Source organism: Rhodamnia argentea, chromosome 1, assembly GCF_020921035.1.
Source record: "Rhodamnia argentea isolate NSW1041297 chromosome 1, ASM2092103v1, whole genome shotgun sequence".
Taxonomy (NCBI): Eukaryota; Viridiplantae; Streptophyta; class Magnoliopsida; order Myrtales; family Myrtaceae; genus Rhodamnia; species Rhodamnia argentea.
In genome coordinates, this window is record NC_063150.1 from 13,358,511 (window position 1) to 13,377,259 (window position 18,749).

The window sequence follows — 18,749 nt, forward strand, 5'->3', positions numbered from 1 at the left end:
TTATATGAATTTTTTATATTTCTATTTTACTTATTCATTTTCTTTTTATTTCTTTAATTTTTTTTTTTATATTTCTATTTTACTTATTCGGCAAGGGAGGCCCTCACCCGCTATGAAGGTTGAGCCCTCGCTAGATCGAGAGAGGGCTTGGCACCCCTTGCCTACAGTCGACAATGGAAGAGCACGAAATTGCCACAATGGAAAAGTATGAAAATAAAAAGAACAAAGGAAAAAATATTAAAAATATCATAAAATTCATAAAATTTATAAAATTTATCAATGTCATCGTCAATTATACCACGCATGTGAGCTGACAACAGCCAATCAACGATTTCCAATCAAAATTAATCGGAGAGACTAAATTAATATCAATACCAAAAAGTTTGTCTAAATCAATTCAATTGAAGGGTTTTAAGACTGAATTTACTTTTTCCCACAAAACACAAACCATAATGAATGGTTGTGAAACGTCCACCGACTATCGCATCTTCAAGTAGCAAAGCAAAAATAAACTAATTATCAGCACGGTCACATGGTAATTCCATGATAAAGAATCAACTGCACCATCCCCGTCAAACGGGATAGAGAACCAGTTCTTCATAAGCGATCACCATATTTGAGCTCTTGATCTCCTGGATCCACATATACACTACGAAATTATGCAATAAATGAAAACTTACCTAACTACCAGTAAAGAAGTATGCCGGCCACAAGGTTGCCAAAGCTTATTTCCTGGTCAGATACGATAACTGATCAATCAACGTAGTACATAATTGAATAATTCGAGGACTGGACTATACATGGCCATAACCGACCATCCTAATGATATGATATGGCAGCATCTACTTTATGCGGACCGTGTTATGATACTTTCTACCCCTTCCCGTTATGTATCCAATCTGTCCCCTATTTGAATTTTCTCTATATAGATCTCTGGTTTGCTGTGTCGTCTCTTCTATATAAGCCAGATACAGGGGAAAGAAATTAACACGAAGATAAACCAGTGATATCACATCTGAGGCCTTGTCTGGACAACATAGATTTTCCCATCCTTTACGACGCCTTCAATGTCTTGGGGAGAGCCATATAATTCTTCGATTGCACTTCCCGCACGGGCAATGCTGGAAAGCACAGAATGCTGAAAGTTTCCATCGACGAGCAGAGGGTCGGATGTGTAGTCGACCACGACCTTTTCTTCTTCATCCATGGGAACACTGCAACAGGCAACTTGATGTATGAGAATCATATGAAACAAAATGGAAGACGCGGGCCCGCAGAGAAATTGGCTTAACTGGAAACTAACACTCTCATATAGCCGACAGCTGATGATCATGTATATTGCAGATTTTGCAGATTTTCTCGTTTGTGCAGAAATGGAACTAAGGATGGACCACCCTTGGGCAAATAAACATGACTAAACTTCATATCCCAGTATCTATGCATGAGCTTTTGCCAGGCCATGTTCTGATTTTGCTGTGGAAAATTCACAGCTGGCCAGCATACTGACACTACGCATATTGTCAACTAACTAAGCTCAAGAGGTGTCAACTTATAAGACATTTCCCCATTCAATTTATAAGTGCTTGCTTTTTCCTAAGGATTTGTCTCAAATATAAGTAAGTTAGGATTCCTTTTTCCTTGTTCAATGTCTGAATGGAAAAACTTGATGCGTGGATTACTTTTTGCGCAATCAAGAACTGATTGACTAGTGCAACTGATAATGAAGATAGACCTATCTGTTAGGAGGGAAAAACTTAATATGATTAATGAAGCTACTAGCCTACTAGTGAAGGATGTTTATTTTGTACAAAATATAATTCACGGAGCTAACTGAGGATGAGAATCATTTGGCACTCTGAGATTTAATGCCCATCTGTATGGGGAAAAGAGAGGAGAAATGCTGAGTTGGTATAGAAGATTCGTGTAGTATACTTTTACCTATCATAAAGGCCTGCACCAGCATAACCTTCAAGATCCTCTCCATTTGAGTCAGATCGGAAAATAATGGATTTTCTGATGAAAAGTCCAATTGGTTTGCTTGGGTAACCCAGTACCTGAAAAAAGAAATTCAGACACGAAAACCGTCTAAGAAAATTCAAACTTGTGTATAAGTCCGATACTCAAGGTAAGGGTAATTCCACTATTTCCAAGAGAACTTTTTAAGGGTCATCAAATATGTTCATCTTCAACACAGAGAAATTGCATAATCTCGCCTTCCAGGCATATCCTATGTAATGGCCTTAGCTGGAAAGAAAGTTGCGTCACCTGAGGAGATGTAAGATCATTTTTCTTGCAGACAAAGCTCAAGGCACGACCTGGATAAGCTCCAACTAGAGTTTCACCGAGTCCCTTGACAACCTTTATGAGGAAGACCAGAAAAATTCATTCAACTTCAACAATTACCAGACAACATAAACTATACTGAACACTAAAGTACCTCCGCATATATCTCTTCTGAGTCTCCTGAGGATGGATTAGTTGTGTGGATCACAAATGCATAATCAGCATTTATTATCTCTTGTACCAGAACAGCCATGCTAAGGTAATCATGATCTAATTTCACTCTTCTAGTGCTGAAGTATGCTCTTTCATTCCACTTCGAAGCCCAGACCTGAATATTTTTGGAAGATGAGGATAAACCAGAAGTAGATTATTTATCATAAGCAGGAATAATTAGACATACAAGCAATGGGATTTGGAAATGGTCACCTAAACAAATAAAGGGTATTCTATATCTGTACCTCTAGCTACAGCTGAACTATAACAACAACATGCCATATGAGTACATGTGACATGATTCATTTAGAATAATTAAGTTTCTTGTATAGAATTCCCAGGAATTCTTTTGTCACAATGATCTGGACCTCTTATTCAGAAATTGTCTGAAAAGGTTTCAAAAAAGTAAAATTATAGTCAACTTCCCCACAAATCGTGAGACAATACGCAAGAACAATGCCTATAAAGTATGACATCACTCTGAGCTTTAATTAATTGAGAGATCCAAGACTTGGAATGAACTTTTAAGAGTTTCCATCATTTTAGTTGTTGAATTACAACAACCGACATGTCACATTACATTGTACTAAAAAACCAATTGAAAACTTATTTTTTCTTCCCTAAACACACTTTCAAAGAAGCAAGCTTTTACATGGGGAGGATGAAAGAAGAAACAGAAACATAAACATTCTAGTAGTCATTTTCTTCTTTAAGGTGGGAGCAGGGGAAGTTTAGGTCACCTAATGTACTGAAATAGATAAAGTTACTTTCACATGTGGAAACGAAGATCCATATTCAGCTGGCTATACTCAATATAAAATGCAATGCCTTTGGAACTGTAATGGCGCAAGAAATGTCGGCAATACATGGTTCAACTGGTCGAACAGGTTTTAAGTGGCTGAACAATCCGTTTTAAGTTAAAGAGGCATTTCGCAGTAAAGTTCTGATATAAAGAAAATAACACTCATCTGACAAAACGACCATTCACAGCCCAGATGATCAAATACACCGTTTTAGATATATAGTGTAACAATTTCAAATGTCAATCAGTAACGATGACCTTTTCACTTCAGAAAGGGTCAGATGCTAATGGAATTTGTTTGCTATTAAATGACCAAAAGAGAGGCTCGGCTCTAATTACTATGCGTGAGATGGAATTTCCATACGACGGAATTGAATCCTTCCACCAACAAAGGGCTTTTGACTTTAACAAAGTCTCCAGATCCTATTCACCTGTTCGGCCAGTTGAACCTGGTCAACTCTGGGTTTTTTAGTGGTTCCAGATCCAAAAGATTTAGGGTGCTGATTCCAGGCTCAATTAGACTGGAAGAATCAGTCGAACCAGCCAGTCCAGCTTTAATAACACCGTCGAAATATAGATCAGAGTCTTGAATATTCATGCTACTGCATTAGTAAAGTCTGACCTTCTTTATAGCTGTCCATGCTTGTTCCCATCGCTGGTTGCCTTCATCCCCGGGCCATGGCATTCCTGAACTTTTCATTGTCGATTTCAGTTCTTGAACCTGCAAGTAAAAAATTGTTTCTGGGATTAGTGCAAAAATGATAAATTATGGGTCACGTCTGACAAGCTGGAGTTACTTTCCAGCTATCAACTCTTTAAATTGGTATCAGCATGCAGTACTAGGGGAAAGCTTGCTGAGAGCATCAGCGTGACTGATGCATCACTAGCTACTAATTAACATGAATAATGGGATGGGGAATAGATTCATGGAATCCTCATGAACGGAAGACATTTCTCTGCCACAAAACCAAGTCAAATGCTTCCTCTGATGTACCTGCCTTGACCATCAATCTGGGACTCCATAAGAGTAAGTGTGGGTACAGAGTTGCATAGGTGTGTGTATGTGTGTAATTCCCCGTTCCCACTTTCTTTCTTACCCTTCTTACCCTGAACGGGTGATGCCACTGTAGAAGTCCCATATATGCTCACAGGAAGTCTTTATTTAAGGGCATTACATATTCCTACTACGATGTTTTGGTGGATGTAATATTCAAATTAGTAGCAACAGCTACTTGCTATTCATCATGACAATAATCTACAACTTGGCATTACAAACCATATCATAACTTCACAGCCAAAAAAAGGGTCACCGTAGAAAAAGAACCAACCAATTGCTCTGGTGCTTGCAGCTCTAAAACTGTTTCTCGTATCTCTCGAAGAGCACTGAAATCACCCTCTTCCAACTTCCTTTTCAGGTTTTGCAACTTTTCCGCAACCACCTGTACGATAATTGTGAAATGGGGGATATCTGTCAGTTTAATTGGAATACCTTTATCATTGAACAGCTCACTTTATCTGCAAAGTTTGAACAATCACTTATAGGACTGATATCCTGCAAGTTCGTAAATTGAGGAAAAAAGGCTTAATTATTGTAAAAAGTTGAATGCGCAATGTGTCCATTCAAAACATTTAATTTTAACTAAACAATAGAGCTCAATAAGTAAAAGTTGAATGCCCAATGTTTCGTCCGAAAATCCTTCAAACCTTAAATATTAGAGGACAACGTAATATTTCATATCTTAAGAGTTATGCATGGTCAAACTAACTGTATGTTATGTAAAAAGAGCGTGTTGCAACTTGTAGAAAGCACTAATACTTCTAAGAACAGAAACGACCACAAAAGTACAGTGACAATAACCAAGGCTCTGTTTGTTTCGCGGCAAATGAATGATTAGGAAATCAATTTCCTAAGAATGATCGCTTGCATTACTTAAAATAATTAGATAATGGTTCAACAAAACTTTATGCCCAAATATTTTCATGAACATATTTTTTGTTCATTCATTTTTGTGAGCGATATAAGCGATCGCGTTTAGGAAAATGTTTTCCCAATCATCTTTTTTTGCGAAATAAATGGAGCCCAAGTGTAATTGGATATATAGATACACCAATATGTGGTTGGATGTATCTCTATTTAATTTTTTCCGCTCTTCCTTCAAATAGATAATCACAGTGGTATCAAACATCTCAAAAATGTTATATTCCAGCATCATGTGATAAAACTCGACGACAAAGTATGCCATTTCATTCAAAATCACATTTTAGCCCAAGTTGTGTTCAGATCTTCCTTTGGCCGTAAAGTATGGATACTGGTAAGGCTGCCCCACAAGGTAAACACAGGCATCACTTGAACAGCCAAAATTAAAAAGTGAAGCAGTCGATAGTCATAGCAAATTATTTTTGCTCTTTAAGTCAAAAATAGCAAAGATATAAGAAAACATATGATCCAGAGTGGAGACAAACTAAGTGCGTGTTTCATATGTGCAAAAGAATGCAACTCATACACAACAAAAATTCGAATGTTCAGGTTTATCGTCTTTTGACACGATTGGTAAATGGGTTATGTTCAGATTCAACCTGTATAATCCCGACTTGGATTGTGTCTATCAGTTTGGATTGGACCTATATTGACCCTTGACCTATTTAATGGAACTATTATTTCTTTATGATGCATTACTATTTGTTGACAAGACCACAAATGACTAGCATTTGTTGCAACTTGTTAAAAAGAAGTAGAACTACAAAATTTATAGGTTTTCAAAATTTGAAAAGTAGATTTGCAGATTGAGTGTATTGTTTCCACCAATAAAGGCTAATGAAAAATAAATTTTATTTCAAATAATAGGTTGCAGAGAACAATTGACCAACCAAATAAAAATAGAGCATTTTCCAGTTTGAGATTAATACTTTATTAATAATTCAGATGATGCTATTTTCTTTTCTGATCTGATTATACCTCTGACCATCTCTAATCTCTATGACACAAATTCTATATTAAATTGTTGCTCATATACCCTTCACCTAAAAGACAGTGAACTTGATTGATACCACCATGTAAGTGAGTAAAGCACTTAATACTATGAAGCCGGACAACAGATAGAAGGAAGACACAAACAAATCAAGAGAAAAAAAAAAAACTGTTCTTGCAGCCTCTCAGCTTCAGAAATGAAAATATCTAATTAGTGAACTTGATTGGTACCACCACGTAAGAGAGTTAAGCACTCAAGACTATGAAACCGGACAAAAGATAGAACAAAGACACAAACAAATCAAGAAGAAAAATAAACTGTTCTTGCAGCTTCTCAGCTTCAGAAATGAAAATATCTAATTAGTGAACTTGATTGGTACCACCACGTAAGAGAGTTAAGCACTCAAGACTATGAAACCGGACAAAAGATAGAAGAAAGACACAAACAAATCAAGATAAAAAACAAACTGTTCTTGCAGCTTCTCAGCTTCAGAAAATACCTGATTAGCACTTTCTGAGAGAACCCTTTCAAACACTCCAAATGGTATGGCAACTGAGGTAGGAAGTCCAATCCAGGATGGTACTTTTCCTTTCATATGAGATATGTTACGTGATTTGGCTCCAACCTAAAAGTTTTCAGCCACAGAGAAGTCAAGACAAACTTCATATGCACAATATTAATGCTAATTTGAAGCTGATTTTGCAGGCCTAACCATTTCTCCCGTGAACTCATCAGATGTTATGGCATATCTACCACTAAACTTTTTCTTGGCCAAAGTCAAAGATGGAAAAGAACCATCCTCGGATTTGGTTGTACTTGCATCCAATATCTCACTCTCCTTTAGCTCACTGAAATAATTAAAACTTCTGTTAGCTGTTAACAACATAACAGCGGTAAAAGATTTTGAGCTGACCTCGAGCCCATGGAACTTTTGCGTATGCATTGCACCACACAGGATGTAGAAAATACTAACTAAAAAAAAAAAATGCCCAGTGAGCGAGACAGAAAAAATTACTTGTACAGCATGCCTGCAGATGTTGGTTTCAGGCGTAATAGCTTCCCTTCATGCCCTTCAAGATCAGCAAGAATCTCTGGATCAAAGCATGTGGCAAAGCAGACCTGTCATTGCTTAAATGTTCAGTGAATGTTCAACTAGAAATCAGATACACAAAGATTTTTCATTTGCAAATGTAAATCATTACTTTGCTATTTCTTGCACGCACGGAGACATGAGATAGAACATCTGGCATGTCAGGTGTCAGAACAGCAACTGCACCATCTGGAATTTCCTCCTCTCCTTTTACGCTTTTTGCCACCAAAATTGTCGGTTTCCCATAAGATTTATTCTGAACTGCTAACAACTCCTTCACAACCGAGACATATCCCACAACTTCAAATGAGCTGATTACCTGCCAACTGAATAATGATGATCAAGTTAGAATGTTTGTCGCACCACATAGTTGGTGAGATTGAGATTCAAGTCCCCAATCCTATTTTTTGTGATCAGACAGCTGTTTCTAGTCAAGACTTCTATACCAAATTATGTTATCAACCATTTCAAAATCTGCTGAGTAACGAGAGGAGATTAGCAGAACCTTCCAAGATTAGCAGTTTTCCGGAGAATTGGATCAAGTCGATTAAGAAGTGAGGATAATGATGCAGCTGATCCAGCTCAAATAATTTCTTCAGTGAATATATTGATCTGCATGGAACATTCATTGACACACAATTGATCAACATTAATGAAGTGGAGAAGCATCAGAACAGATGTTAATAGCTGTTACATACAGCCCATTGGTCGACTCCAAGCAATGATCCCAGGTACTCTGCAGATGGTTGCAAAACTTGCTGGTACCATTCTGCCGTGTTTGTAAGTGCAAGACGGGTTCTGTCTAGAACAGATTTTGCATATAATGCCCAGCTATTACTTCCATTCTTGAGTATGCTCATTGCATGATTCCATCCCTTGAGAAGAAGGATAGATGTGATTAAGGACATTACATTTGCAAATACAATAGATGCTTACAAGGACTGGATTGATGCCAGAAGACTTTTTATCTGCCCATAATAAATACATGAAGACTATCAAAGTTGTAATACATTGCTTGTCTATGGAGTTTATATAGGCCTCATATACATGTAGTTTCCCTAAACTTTTTAGTAGACATTCTAGTATGGCATCAAAGCCAAATTCCACCCCGTTTAATGTCGAGTATGTGGCTCCTGGTTCGTCAATTCCATGTGGTTTTCTTAGTCCAGCTGGCACGTGCACTATAAGTGTTCCACGTTGCTTGCCTACAGGGTTTATTTGAGCCTTATATGCCTGTGGTTTCTCTCTAGCTAATAGCTCAAGCTTTTGGGTTGGGCATTTTGACATAGTATTAAAGCTACGTTTCGAATCCTTAACTCCCCATGTTTATTTCGTGTATGTGTGGCTCAGTGTATGCAAATTCCACGTGCTGTTCTTAGTCTAGTTTGCACATGAGATGAGGTGTTAAAGCTGTCCCACAATTGTAGTCTCCCTCCACTGAATGGCCAAATTTTTTTGATTGAACATTCTAACAAAGACCAAGAATTTGGCAATATAAAGCATGGTGGGCCAACTATCATAAGAACATTCCTGATGAGATAAGTGGCATGAAAAAAATCTATACAGACGACTACTACTTGGAAAAGGGTCCAATTACAGTTGCCAATGACAGTAATATCCATCCTCAACAAGGAATAGGAATCAAAATCATCTATTGATACTAAGGATATTTGGACTAATATTCTTCAAATTTACGAACAAATTTCAATCGAGTCCTAGAAAACCTAAAGTTTTTCATTAGTCGCTAAATTTATTCAAGTACAAACTTTGCTTAAATCCTTTATCAGAACCGTGACAGAGCTGCCCATGTAGTAATCTTCTTCAACCTCCACATGGGTCACCAAACCAGTTTTGCAGAAAACTGGGTTTTTAAAAGTTTGATGATTTTAAGTGAATTTTGCTCAATTATGGCTCGAGGTTTTGTGTGATTTTTCTTTTTATCTGAGGGTTAGCAAGATCATGATTTATCAGAACTTTTTTATCATTAGTTATCACCAATTTGTGCAATATTTGCGAAAATTTAATGGCGTTAACCAAAATAAAGCTTAAGAGGCATCATCTTGATTTTTGCAGGAATTTGATGAAACAGTAAAAGCAGGGACTTGGTTAGCTTTTTGTTGAAATAATATTACAGTGGTCTCCTTCCACCCATCGGCTTAAAGTTCTGGGTTGGACTTCCTAAACATGGTATCGCGAATGTGCATAGTTGAAATTCTTCGTGCCGCTTGTGATATAGCTTGCACGTGAGAGGACATTTCTGTGAACTCCAGTTAAAATATCTTTCTCCAAATAGCCTGCCGTACTGCCTTGGGGCAAGTGAAACCTCCTCAAGGACTAAGCGATCCCGTACATGGGACGTGAAGCTCGTTGAAGTAATGAGCCCCCCAACATGTAAAATCCAAACAAATGAAGCAGACTCAAGGTCCGTTGAAGTAATGAGCCCCCCAACATGTAAAATCCAAACAAATGAAGCAGACTCAAGGTCTTCAAACGTGTTCAAATATAAGTACCTTCTTTCTAGTTATTAGTCAAAACTGTAGTTTTGGATATAATCTGTTGCAAAGATGTAGCAAAAATAAATTCCTGCCTTATCACCATGAAAGATAGAAAGTCGGTTTCCATGAAAGCTGAAAGCTCACAAAGAAGCTACAAGATTCTTGTTCCACATACCATATACAGTACCCATCATATTAAGTGTCGTGACAAAGAAGCAAAGTCAATGCAACTTTCACTATTTTTGTGGCCACTATTGCATTAGGTTGATAGCTTTACACAGACACACACATGCTTTAAATGGTAGAGCGCTTGATTTCACTAACGACACTCATGAAGCCTCTAGGCAGCAGAAACTGAACATAAGTAGAAAATTACCTTCAGGCAGTAAATAAGATCCTCATTGTCGTCTGATGAGAGTGCAAGATTTTCCACAACCATAGTGATGAAGTACATAAGTTTCTGCATGATGTACAAGGTATAAACATCAGATGATGGAGGGAAAAACTAATTATCACACAACAATAATTATTTAAGGATATCAAGCACTAAATGCAGCAACTTTAAATTAAAATGTACCTCAGGTCTGGCCTTATTCAGCTCCTCATATCCCCTTTCAACTGCAGTCCTTACAGTAGAGTCGAGGGCAATGTCCAAAAACAGAAGGTCCTTCAATCGATCATTGGGTTTGAAAAGCAATGGACGAAGCTCTTGTCGAGCCTCAAGAAGACCCTAATTGAAATGAATTTAGATAACAGAAACAGTAAAGAAGGGCTATGAACATAAAGAGTAAAGAAGGGCTATGAACAACAGGGAGAATTAACAATTTAAAAATTTCAAACCTCAAGCAACGGTTCTACATTCTTATCTTCAATATGTTCAAGAACAAACTGTAGCACTTCCTGTTAGATAAAGAGACGGTTGAGAATTTCTTCTATCTTGCGAACTTGTATGACAATCCTAAGCACAGAGAATGTAGAAAAGAAAGCATTACAGGTAATCCAGACGGTAAGCCAGGTATTGGATTTATCTGCACCCCAACCATGAAACCTTGGCCCTGAAGAAAGCACGAACAATGTTCATATCCAAGAGTCAAAAGCCTTGTACAAAAGATCCAGCATGCTCATTACCTCTGACCTATAGCCCATACAGTTTGCTATGGCAGACTCAAGATCTGCACCTGAATGAACGGCCTGCATAGACCATCAGCAAAAATTATCAAACCTGAGCTGTTTAGGGCTTAGACATACAATAATGCAACATGAAGACAGCAACATACATAAGCCACTTCAGTACAATAATGATGAAAATGCTACTCAAATGCAAAACTCCCTCAAATATTTCTCAATTGAACGAAAGTCATCAATTTCCCTTTCCACATCAATAAAAGGAATTCAGGGAATATATTGCTGAGAATAATTTAGTAGAAAAATGGCAGAGAAGGGGATGCCGGCATCACATTTTGTGTGTAACCAGCTCTTGTGACAGAAAAATTCACTTTCATGTAGAAATAAAATAGTTAATAACTGATTAAGCAGTCTTATAACTGTATACAACAAAAGTCAAGTCGTTGGAAAAGCCTCTTTTTCTCTAGATGGAAGTGATCTGAAGGCATATATGCTGCATACCATGAAAGAGAACATGGTAGCATAAAAATGAAGTATTCAATCGGAATGGATTGTGTATGTCATAAAACCCACAAAGAAACCCACACATGACAAAGCCTAAGCAAGGAATGATAATGACTCCAACCTTCAAGGTTCTCATGTAGTGTCTCAGATCTCGCAGTAGACCACCCTTCTGATCTCTTCCAAAATTTGGTTCAGAATGAATTCCACGATCATAACTGAGAAGGCGTTCTTTAGTTATTCCATTCTCATTCAATGTTTTCCAGTAGACACTAATATCAAAGTCACTCTCGATATAGTCAATCAGTGCCTGTAGAAGAGAATTTAAAGATCTTTTAGAATCTAAATACATGAGCAGGGAAGTCCATTTAGAAGAGGTATGCCTTGTACCTGACAAATAACAATATCATCCGGACTAGTGTTATTATGCAACTTCTGATGCCATTCTTCCATCATTCCTCCCTTGCAGTTGTTGTTCCTCTGCCATCGTCCAACCAAGTCAGAAAATTCCAGCACTTTTTTGTGTAGAATGAGAAAAATAAGGAAAAAAACTATAGAAGAATCATGCCCTTGCGTGTCCATAAACCCTCTACAAAAATATCACACGTACAGAAAAATCCCATTTCGCACAAAGAGCATAAATAATTAATACCTGTACAACCAGAATTTCATCTCTAATTCGCTGTCCCACATCCCCTTCCCCTCCACGACCAACAGTAGACATAATCATGCGTAGAAGTTCCCGATGTTGTGGACAGGTCATATAAGTATTCTGGAGCTTGTCTGTAAGCCTATCCTGAGCTCTACTGATTTCTCTGCACCATAACGAGAAGATGACCTCAGTTACAAACTATGGAACGATCACCACTGGACAATTAAGGTGACAGTCAATCCATGACATGGTACCGAGCAGATATAGAAGCAGCTTAAATAGCCAGTTTGTAATTCATGGGAATATGATGGTATTTGACATTCAGAAGTCAATGTAATAAGTACAAAAGATCCATTTATCTGACTTCAAAGTCTGTTTACTTATATTAGCTATACCGTGGTTTCACATTGTAGTTCTTGTTCCAGATCAGCTGTCTTGTAGCCATAAACCTCATCCACACCAAAATTCCTGCAAGACCCAATTCACCGGCATCTTGGGCTTGATCAATCAGATCAGCTGCAATATTGAATCTGGAAAAGAAAATTGATTCATTTGGTCAAAAGTAACAAAAGAAAAAGTCAAACAATTCAAAGTACTCAAGCTACAAAAATAATGGCAAGTTATTGATGACCTCATGATAAAATCCACTCATGGAAAGAACAATATAGATATTTCTTCCACCCAGGCAGCATAAACTGAAAAGCAAGCAATAAATGGCATACCTTCCTATTCCAAATGGAATAAACAGAAAGACATGTCCAACCACTCAAAAAAAAAAAAAGGAATAAGATAGCTTCCCCACACCCAGCTTCCTGTTTTGTTCAACGCTAGCCGGAAAGAAAAATATAAAATGCATTTTTCTACATATAGCTGCAGAATTGCAGATTTTCGCTGAAAAATTCGAGGACAGTAGACAGGAGTCAATAGCATAAAGCTTTTGCATTTGGTAATCTCCATCTTTTTGTTCATCAAGTTATGCTACCAGTACTACAAAAACATCAAAGAATTTCCCAACCAGAACACGATGAGAGAACCGGTTCTCCGAAATCAGGAAGACAGCAAATTTGCAGGATGTTGGAACATCATTTCTTGTCCTTGGTTTTGAACCCAGTGAAAAATAAATTTTCCTTGGGTATCCTAGTTCAATATAGGAAAGAATCTCACACATACAAGGTGAGCTTGTTCAAAGTTATCGGTTGATTAGAAAATGTCGTAATTATCACTGAATGAAAGGACATTTGGTCTTGGTTGAATAAATGAAAGCATCAGATATCACTGACCGATGCATAAAAGATTTCTGTGCTTCACTCTCCATTGTTGCTATTTTGTCCAACAAACCCTTCGCTGTACCCTTTCCATCACCAATATCCTTAAAACAAAAAAGCTAATGTCATCAATCATTAAGACCAAAGGGAGAAGGCCAATAATTGAGGAAGACGACACACAATTCAAGAAAATGTTTTTGCTAAAAGATCATACAGCAATAGCTTTCTGGGCTTGCTTAGATTCAGCAACGAATTGAATATAGAAGTCAGAGCCTTTATTTTTTATCCAATTCCCTCCAGCACGAAGGACAAACGGCATTCCTATGAAGCTTTCATCTTCAAGCTCAATTTCCACGAGTTGGACCTGAAGAGCTATAAAAGAGATTTATTTCTGGAGTACTAAGAATGATGAAACAAATGAAGAAATCCAAAGGCACATATGAAGATCCAAATGACAACATCACATGCCTGGCAAGGAGGGTTTTCAGGAGAGGTGATCCAAAATGGTGTTTCAGTCGCTCCATGTTGAGAAACTGATCCTGGAGGAAGGATGCTTGGAGGGGCTGCCTGAAAAATGTCCAAACAGTGAAACCAATCTACCATAAGAAAAGCTAGGAAAGATGTGCAAAGGACAATGTAAGATTTGTTTAAACATCCGGCTAGCCAATGACCCACTTGACAACCACAAATATTTCTTTTAGGAGACTCACCAACCACTCTCCAGCATTTTTTCTAGATAAAGCCCAATGAAGAGTAACGGGCTCATTGAGATCTGTGGCAAAATGAACCTTCATCTTTCCAGCAAATTTTGATACCAGCACCTACACAAGACAATTATTTAGCATATCTCAAGAAACTATGTGAATGGTCTGAAATAGAAATGAAACCATTACTGTGCAACTACACACCAGAAGTTCCTTGTCACCAATCTTGTAAAACCTTTTGCTAAGAGGTCGACCAAGATCGCGTTCCTCTATTGCTTTTGCAAAAAGTTCAACTGCCGTCAAGGTTTTCGGCTCATGCACAACTGGGATGTTTTCTTCTTCAGGCTTAGCTCTACTTTTATTAATTAGTTGCATAACATCCCTCTTTTTGCGCTGAATTTTTTCAACATGGAAATACTTTTTCTTTTGCAGCTGCTTTGAGACCTTAGATTCTATCTCCCCTTTGCATATCTTCTTCCTTATGTCTTCAACTGTAGAACCCTTCTCGAGTTCAGCTTGCAGCTCTTTTCTTGCTTCCTCAAATTCCCTCTGCGTTTGAGAGGAAAAGAAAGACAAAATTACCAAGGATAAACTCGGCTACTAAGTTATAGACTATGACTGGAATTTCCATTAGATGTGCATGCATAGAACAGGAATGCAAATAAAATGAGAATTTCAACCATACCAATTGTTGGTCTACTGAATAATTAGGTTTTCCCGCTTTCTCCCACCGTACGTAAGCTTGTACCTGCACCAGTTCATTGGGTATCTTACTTTCCTGTTCTGGAGGAGATTGCTTCTCAGTTTTGTTTTCATCACTTTTCTTAGTAAGTTTTGCTCGGAGGTCCTCAATGGAAGTACCCTGTGCTATTTCCTCCAATAGCTCAAAGCGTGCAGCTTCATATTCCGCCTATAACAGAATCATGGGATTAGTGACATCCATAATGTTAAATATTGTAATAGTCTCAGAGCTCCAGAAGAGAGATATATCAAGGAAATACAAAACCCGTGATCTCTTTTTATATCTCTTCAGCTCAAGACTAAAGTTCCTGCTTTCTTATTTATCACTCCAGCAGAAAATAAGCTCAGGTCCTACAGTAAATTTTAAAGAATAAAGTGGCACATCTGAAACGATCGAAGCCAATAATTTGCCAGTTGTAAATTCATGTGGAAATAATATCTGACCAGGAAAAAATAGTACAATCGACATGATCTGATACAGCAGAAGGTGCTGCAGATTCTGCTTGAGGAAGAGCAACATTTAAATAACATTTTTCAGCTACGAATCCAGTAAGATATAATTGGACTGGTCTCCACCTCTTCCACAAAAGCCACAAATCATGACTAAGATGAACAATAAAATAGAATTGGCAATGAAATTGCAACCAAGAAGAAAAAGAAACAAGCAGAACATCTAAACAATTGAATTACAAAAAATGAAAGAAAGTACCTTTTCTTGCTCAGGAGTGTACATATGTTTCCCCTTTCTCTCCCACCTCACATATGCTTGGATTTGTACAAGGTCCTCAGGAAGCGACACATTTGGTATCTTCTCTCTCAGAGGCAACTTTACATGAAAGTTCTCACCATTGTTTTTATACCTGACAAATAAAAATAAATGGAAGTAAAGATGGAAATTCACTTCAAAGGGAAAAATCTTAATCGTGTTCTACAAAAAAACAAAATTAAAGTAAAAGTAGATAAAAAGACCAAGAGACCTCACCATTTATTTTGGGCTTCATCGAGTATAAGAAACTCCACAGCTTTGATTGAGGGATCATCAATCTCTATTTTGAGGGATGACTAAAGGTGAAAATTAAAATCACATATAAGCATCTTATTAGTGCCTTTATGATAAATGGAAAATTTATATCCATTAGAAGGCCCGTTCTGGGTAGAAGAACTTACATTGACGAAAGGTGTTCTAAGGGCCCTCTTCTTGTATTCTTTGGTCCCATCCGGTTGCCGTGATGGAAGAATCCACTTTCTTCAATAAGGAAATAAAGCAGAGAATACTTCAGAACTGTGATGGGTGGGATATCTAGTTTTAAAGCCGGTAGACGAAAGTAAAAAATCGCAAACTTTTACGCACTCCTTTTTGTCACGTACTGCACCCCAGTGTAATATCAGAGAATCACTACTACAAGCGGCGTGGATCTCAACTTGAGTCGTAGACCCGGGAACTGGGGCACTAACTTCAACCTGAGATTAAATTGCCATAATCAGTGTTGTACTTTTCTAATTTATTTAGGCTCTACAAAAGCTGACAATCGACCTATTCAGAAATTCACATCCCAAATTCATGGACGAACTATGTAAGAGAAAGAAACAAATTAGCAATACCTTCAACTCAATATCCCCATCCAGGTTGAATTTTCCAGCAAGCTGCTAAAGTTGGAGTTTTTTGTCAGTATATCATCGTGTGCGAACCCAACTCAGGAACTCTACTTATTTTGGAATGCAAAATACTATCAATCACACAGACAAAGTTGCCCATGTTTTTAAGTGTTGGTTACCCAGCCAATGCGTGTGCCAAACATGTAGAAACAGTAGCTAATTAATTCATCTGAAGCATCAATTTCCTGAGTCCATCAGAAATCCCTCTTCCAAAAAGAAGGTGAAATAAGTTCCAGTAAATATAAAATGAAAGGAGTAGAAAAATCGATGTCCAGCATCAATACATTACTGCTTGCTCGCAAGCACCAATTAATGTACTCCAATGCACACAATTACCAATCTCCAGAGAAGGAATCAGAAAACACCATTTGAAATCAACTCAGAAAGTCATCGAAGATACGATGAATTTGGAATGTTAAATATTAGAAACAGGCAAAAAGGGAAAAAAAGTAGCCAGAAATAGCTTTCCAAATGCACAACGATTGATTAAGCCTAAAAAAAACTTGGTAATAGACTGATAGAAAGCACTAGCTTGCAAATTAGACTGCCTGGCGCCTACAAATACAAAAGAAAAAAATGAAGATTTTTCCATCTTATGAAATGCTAATGAGAATCAAAACTCAAGGAAATCTGTCTGAAGTAAAATAATAGTGTGGCCGTACAATCATAAAACCTTCATAGTCATGCTCAAATCCATCTTTCCTTTTTCACAATGACAAACATCATAATTAAGTTTTTGCCAAATTACTTTGGTGTAAAAACTAAATAATCAGATAGCAGCTCTTGTGTATCCTTCTTTCCTCCCTATGAAGTTCAACCCTAAAAATTGCCGAATCAGCACACAAAGCCATTGAGATTGTCCACAATGTCCCTTAATTGCCACTCTCAATACAAAATGCTTTCCTAGCCAATGCATAAAAACTGTAAGTCTCTTTTATTTTCAACTTCACCAGACAACAGCATCATTCCCGATTATCTGTTGATGAACACTTTCTAATTACCAAGCCAAATGTTGGACAAATATGAAACCTTTTAGAGATTTGATGCGCATAAGTAACAAAAAATCAACCATAGCATGGTGAGAATGCAAAAAACATATCATCCAGGCAGTCAAATTTAATATGTCAATTAGAAGAAAGCCATATGTCCCTAAGCCATATGTCTCTAAGAGTCAAATCCTTTTGTCAGATTGATCAAAGTTTTTCAAATCAAGTAAGCACAACTTGTTATTTGCGCACTGCACCCCCACACCTTTTCTATAATTCAAGCTCAAAGGTAGTCACACATGCACTTACCTCCGGAGCTGGATCAGTGGCCAATACGGCTCTAGCAACAAATGAATAAGCACGGCCTTTCCCCATGGTCAATTTGTTCTTCCTCTGGTTAAGACTACTTCCCAAAAACTTTGTAGACAATTTCGGTTTCCTGGTCTTAGTTGCCGCTTGATTGGCGGATGCCGTTTGAAATAAAGTGTTTGCAGGAATGGCCAAACTGTTCAGGTTGCTTTGATGCTCCGAAATCGTGGGGCAGAGCCAACTCTGGTGAAGCAAACTCATGTTCCTCGATGCAATCCTTAGCCCTGAAGCAAAAAACAAGGATCAGGGAACAGTACAAATGAACAAAGCGAAGAGAACTCACACGACAAGGCACTGAGACAGGACATTCCTATGGAAATTCTGCATCGAACTTTCCAAACGGAGAAACAACCACAACCAAATCTTTCCTCAATCAACGGTCGATAGATCGTGCACTAATTTCAGCTCCCAAACTCGAATTATTGCCGATAATGATCACCGGGACACGCGAACAACAGTAGCGAAACTAAGCCGAAGCCATTCAGCCGAACCAACTCGAGCCGACAAAACACAGTCTCGGCTCCACAAACTCGAAATTCTTCACAAACACCGCGACAAAATTCGTAGCTCGTCCGTCGAAACCGGACGCTGAAGAACAATCTCCAGAGTGAATCGCACGACCACAATCCACCAAGCAAAACGAAAACCCAAACACGACAAAGAAGCGAAAATCTCCGACGGAGGCAATGAAGCGCGACCCGCGCGGAGATCAATCACCAGCAGCTGCTGAAACTACCTGCGATCGATTGGGAATGCGAGCAGCAGTGTTCTACGGCAAGCAATCGCTCCGCAGCGAGCTCGATCGAACCAAGGGTGAGCCTGAAGGAGCTCTCGCTCGCTGGTCTCTGTGCTCGCTTCGAGAAGCTGAACTGAAAGCTGAGCACGGTGAAATGCGCCT

The 18,749-nt window shown here is 38.1% G+C and overlaps 1 protein-coding gene across 1 annotated transcript; it reads right to left on the reverse strand.

The window, feature by feature from the left end:
• Positions 1-676: 676 nt before the first annotated feature.
• LOC115751312 (alpha-glucan water dikinase, chloroplastic) lies at positions 677-18,231 on the reverse strand. Its single transcript, XM_048273266.1, is given in 34 exon segments — positions 677-1,214; positions 1,939-2,054; positions 2,266-2,358; positions 2,438-2,611; positions 3,921-4,019; positions 4,627-4,737; positions 6,767-6,892; positions 6,980-7,115; positions 7,283-7,386; positions 7,470-7,683; positions 7,863-7,969; positions 8,056-8,232; positions 10,229-10,312; positions 10,430-10,582; positions 10,693-10,752; positions 10,845-10,907; positions 10,981-11,043; positions 11,603-11,788; positions 11,869-11,958; positions 12,131-12,293; positions 12,526-12,660; positions 13,411-13,499; positions 13,610-13,759; positions 13,864-13,962; positions 14,106-14,216; positions 14,304-14,648; positions 14,785-15,009; positions 15,550-15,700; positions 15,823-15,904; positions 16,004-16,086; positions 16,192-16,301; positions 16,443-16,487; positions 17,792-18,075; positions 18,210-18,231. Coding segments are annotated over 33 exon segments (4,410 nt in total). The 5' UTR covers positions 18,053-18,075; positions 18,210-18,231; the 3' UTR covers positions 677-1,009.
• Positions 18,232-18,749: the final 518 nt, after the last annotated feature.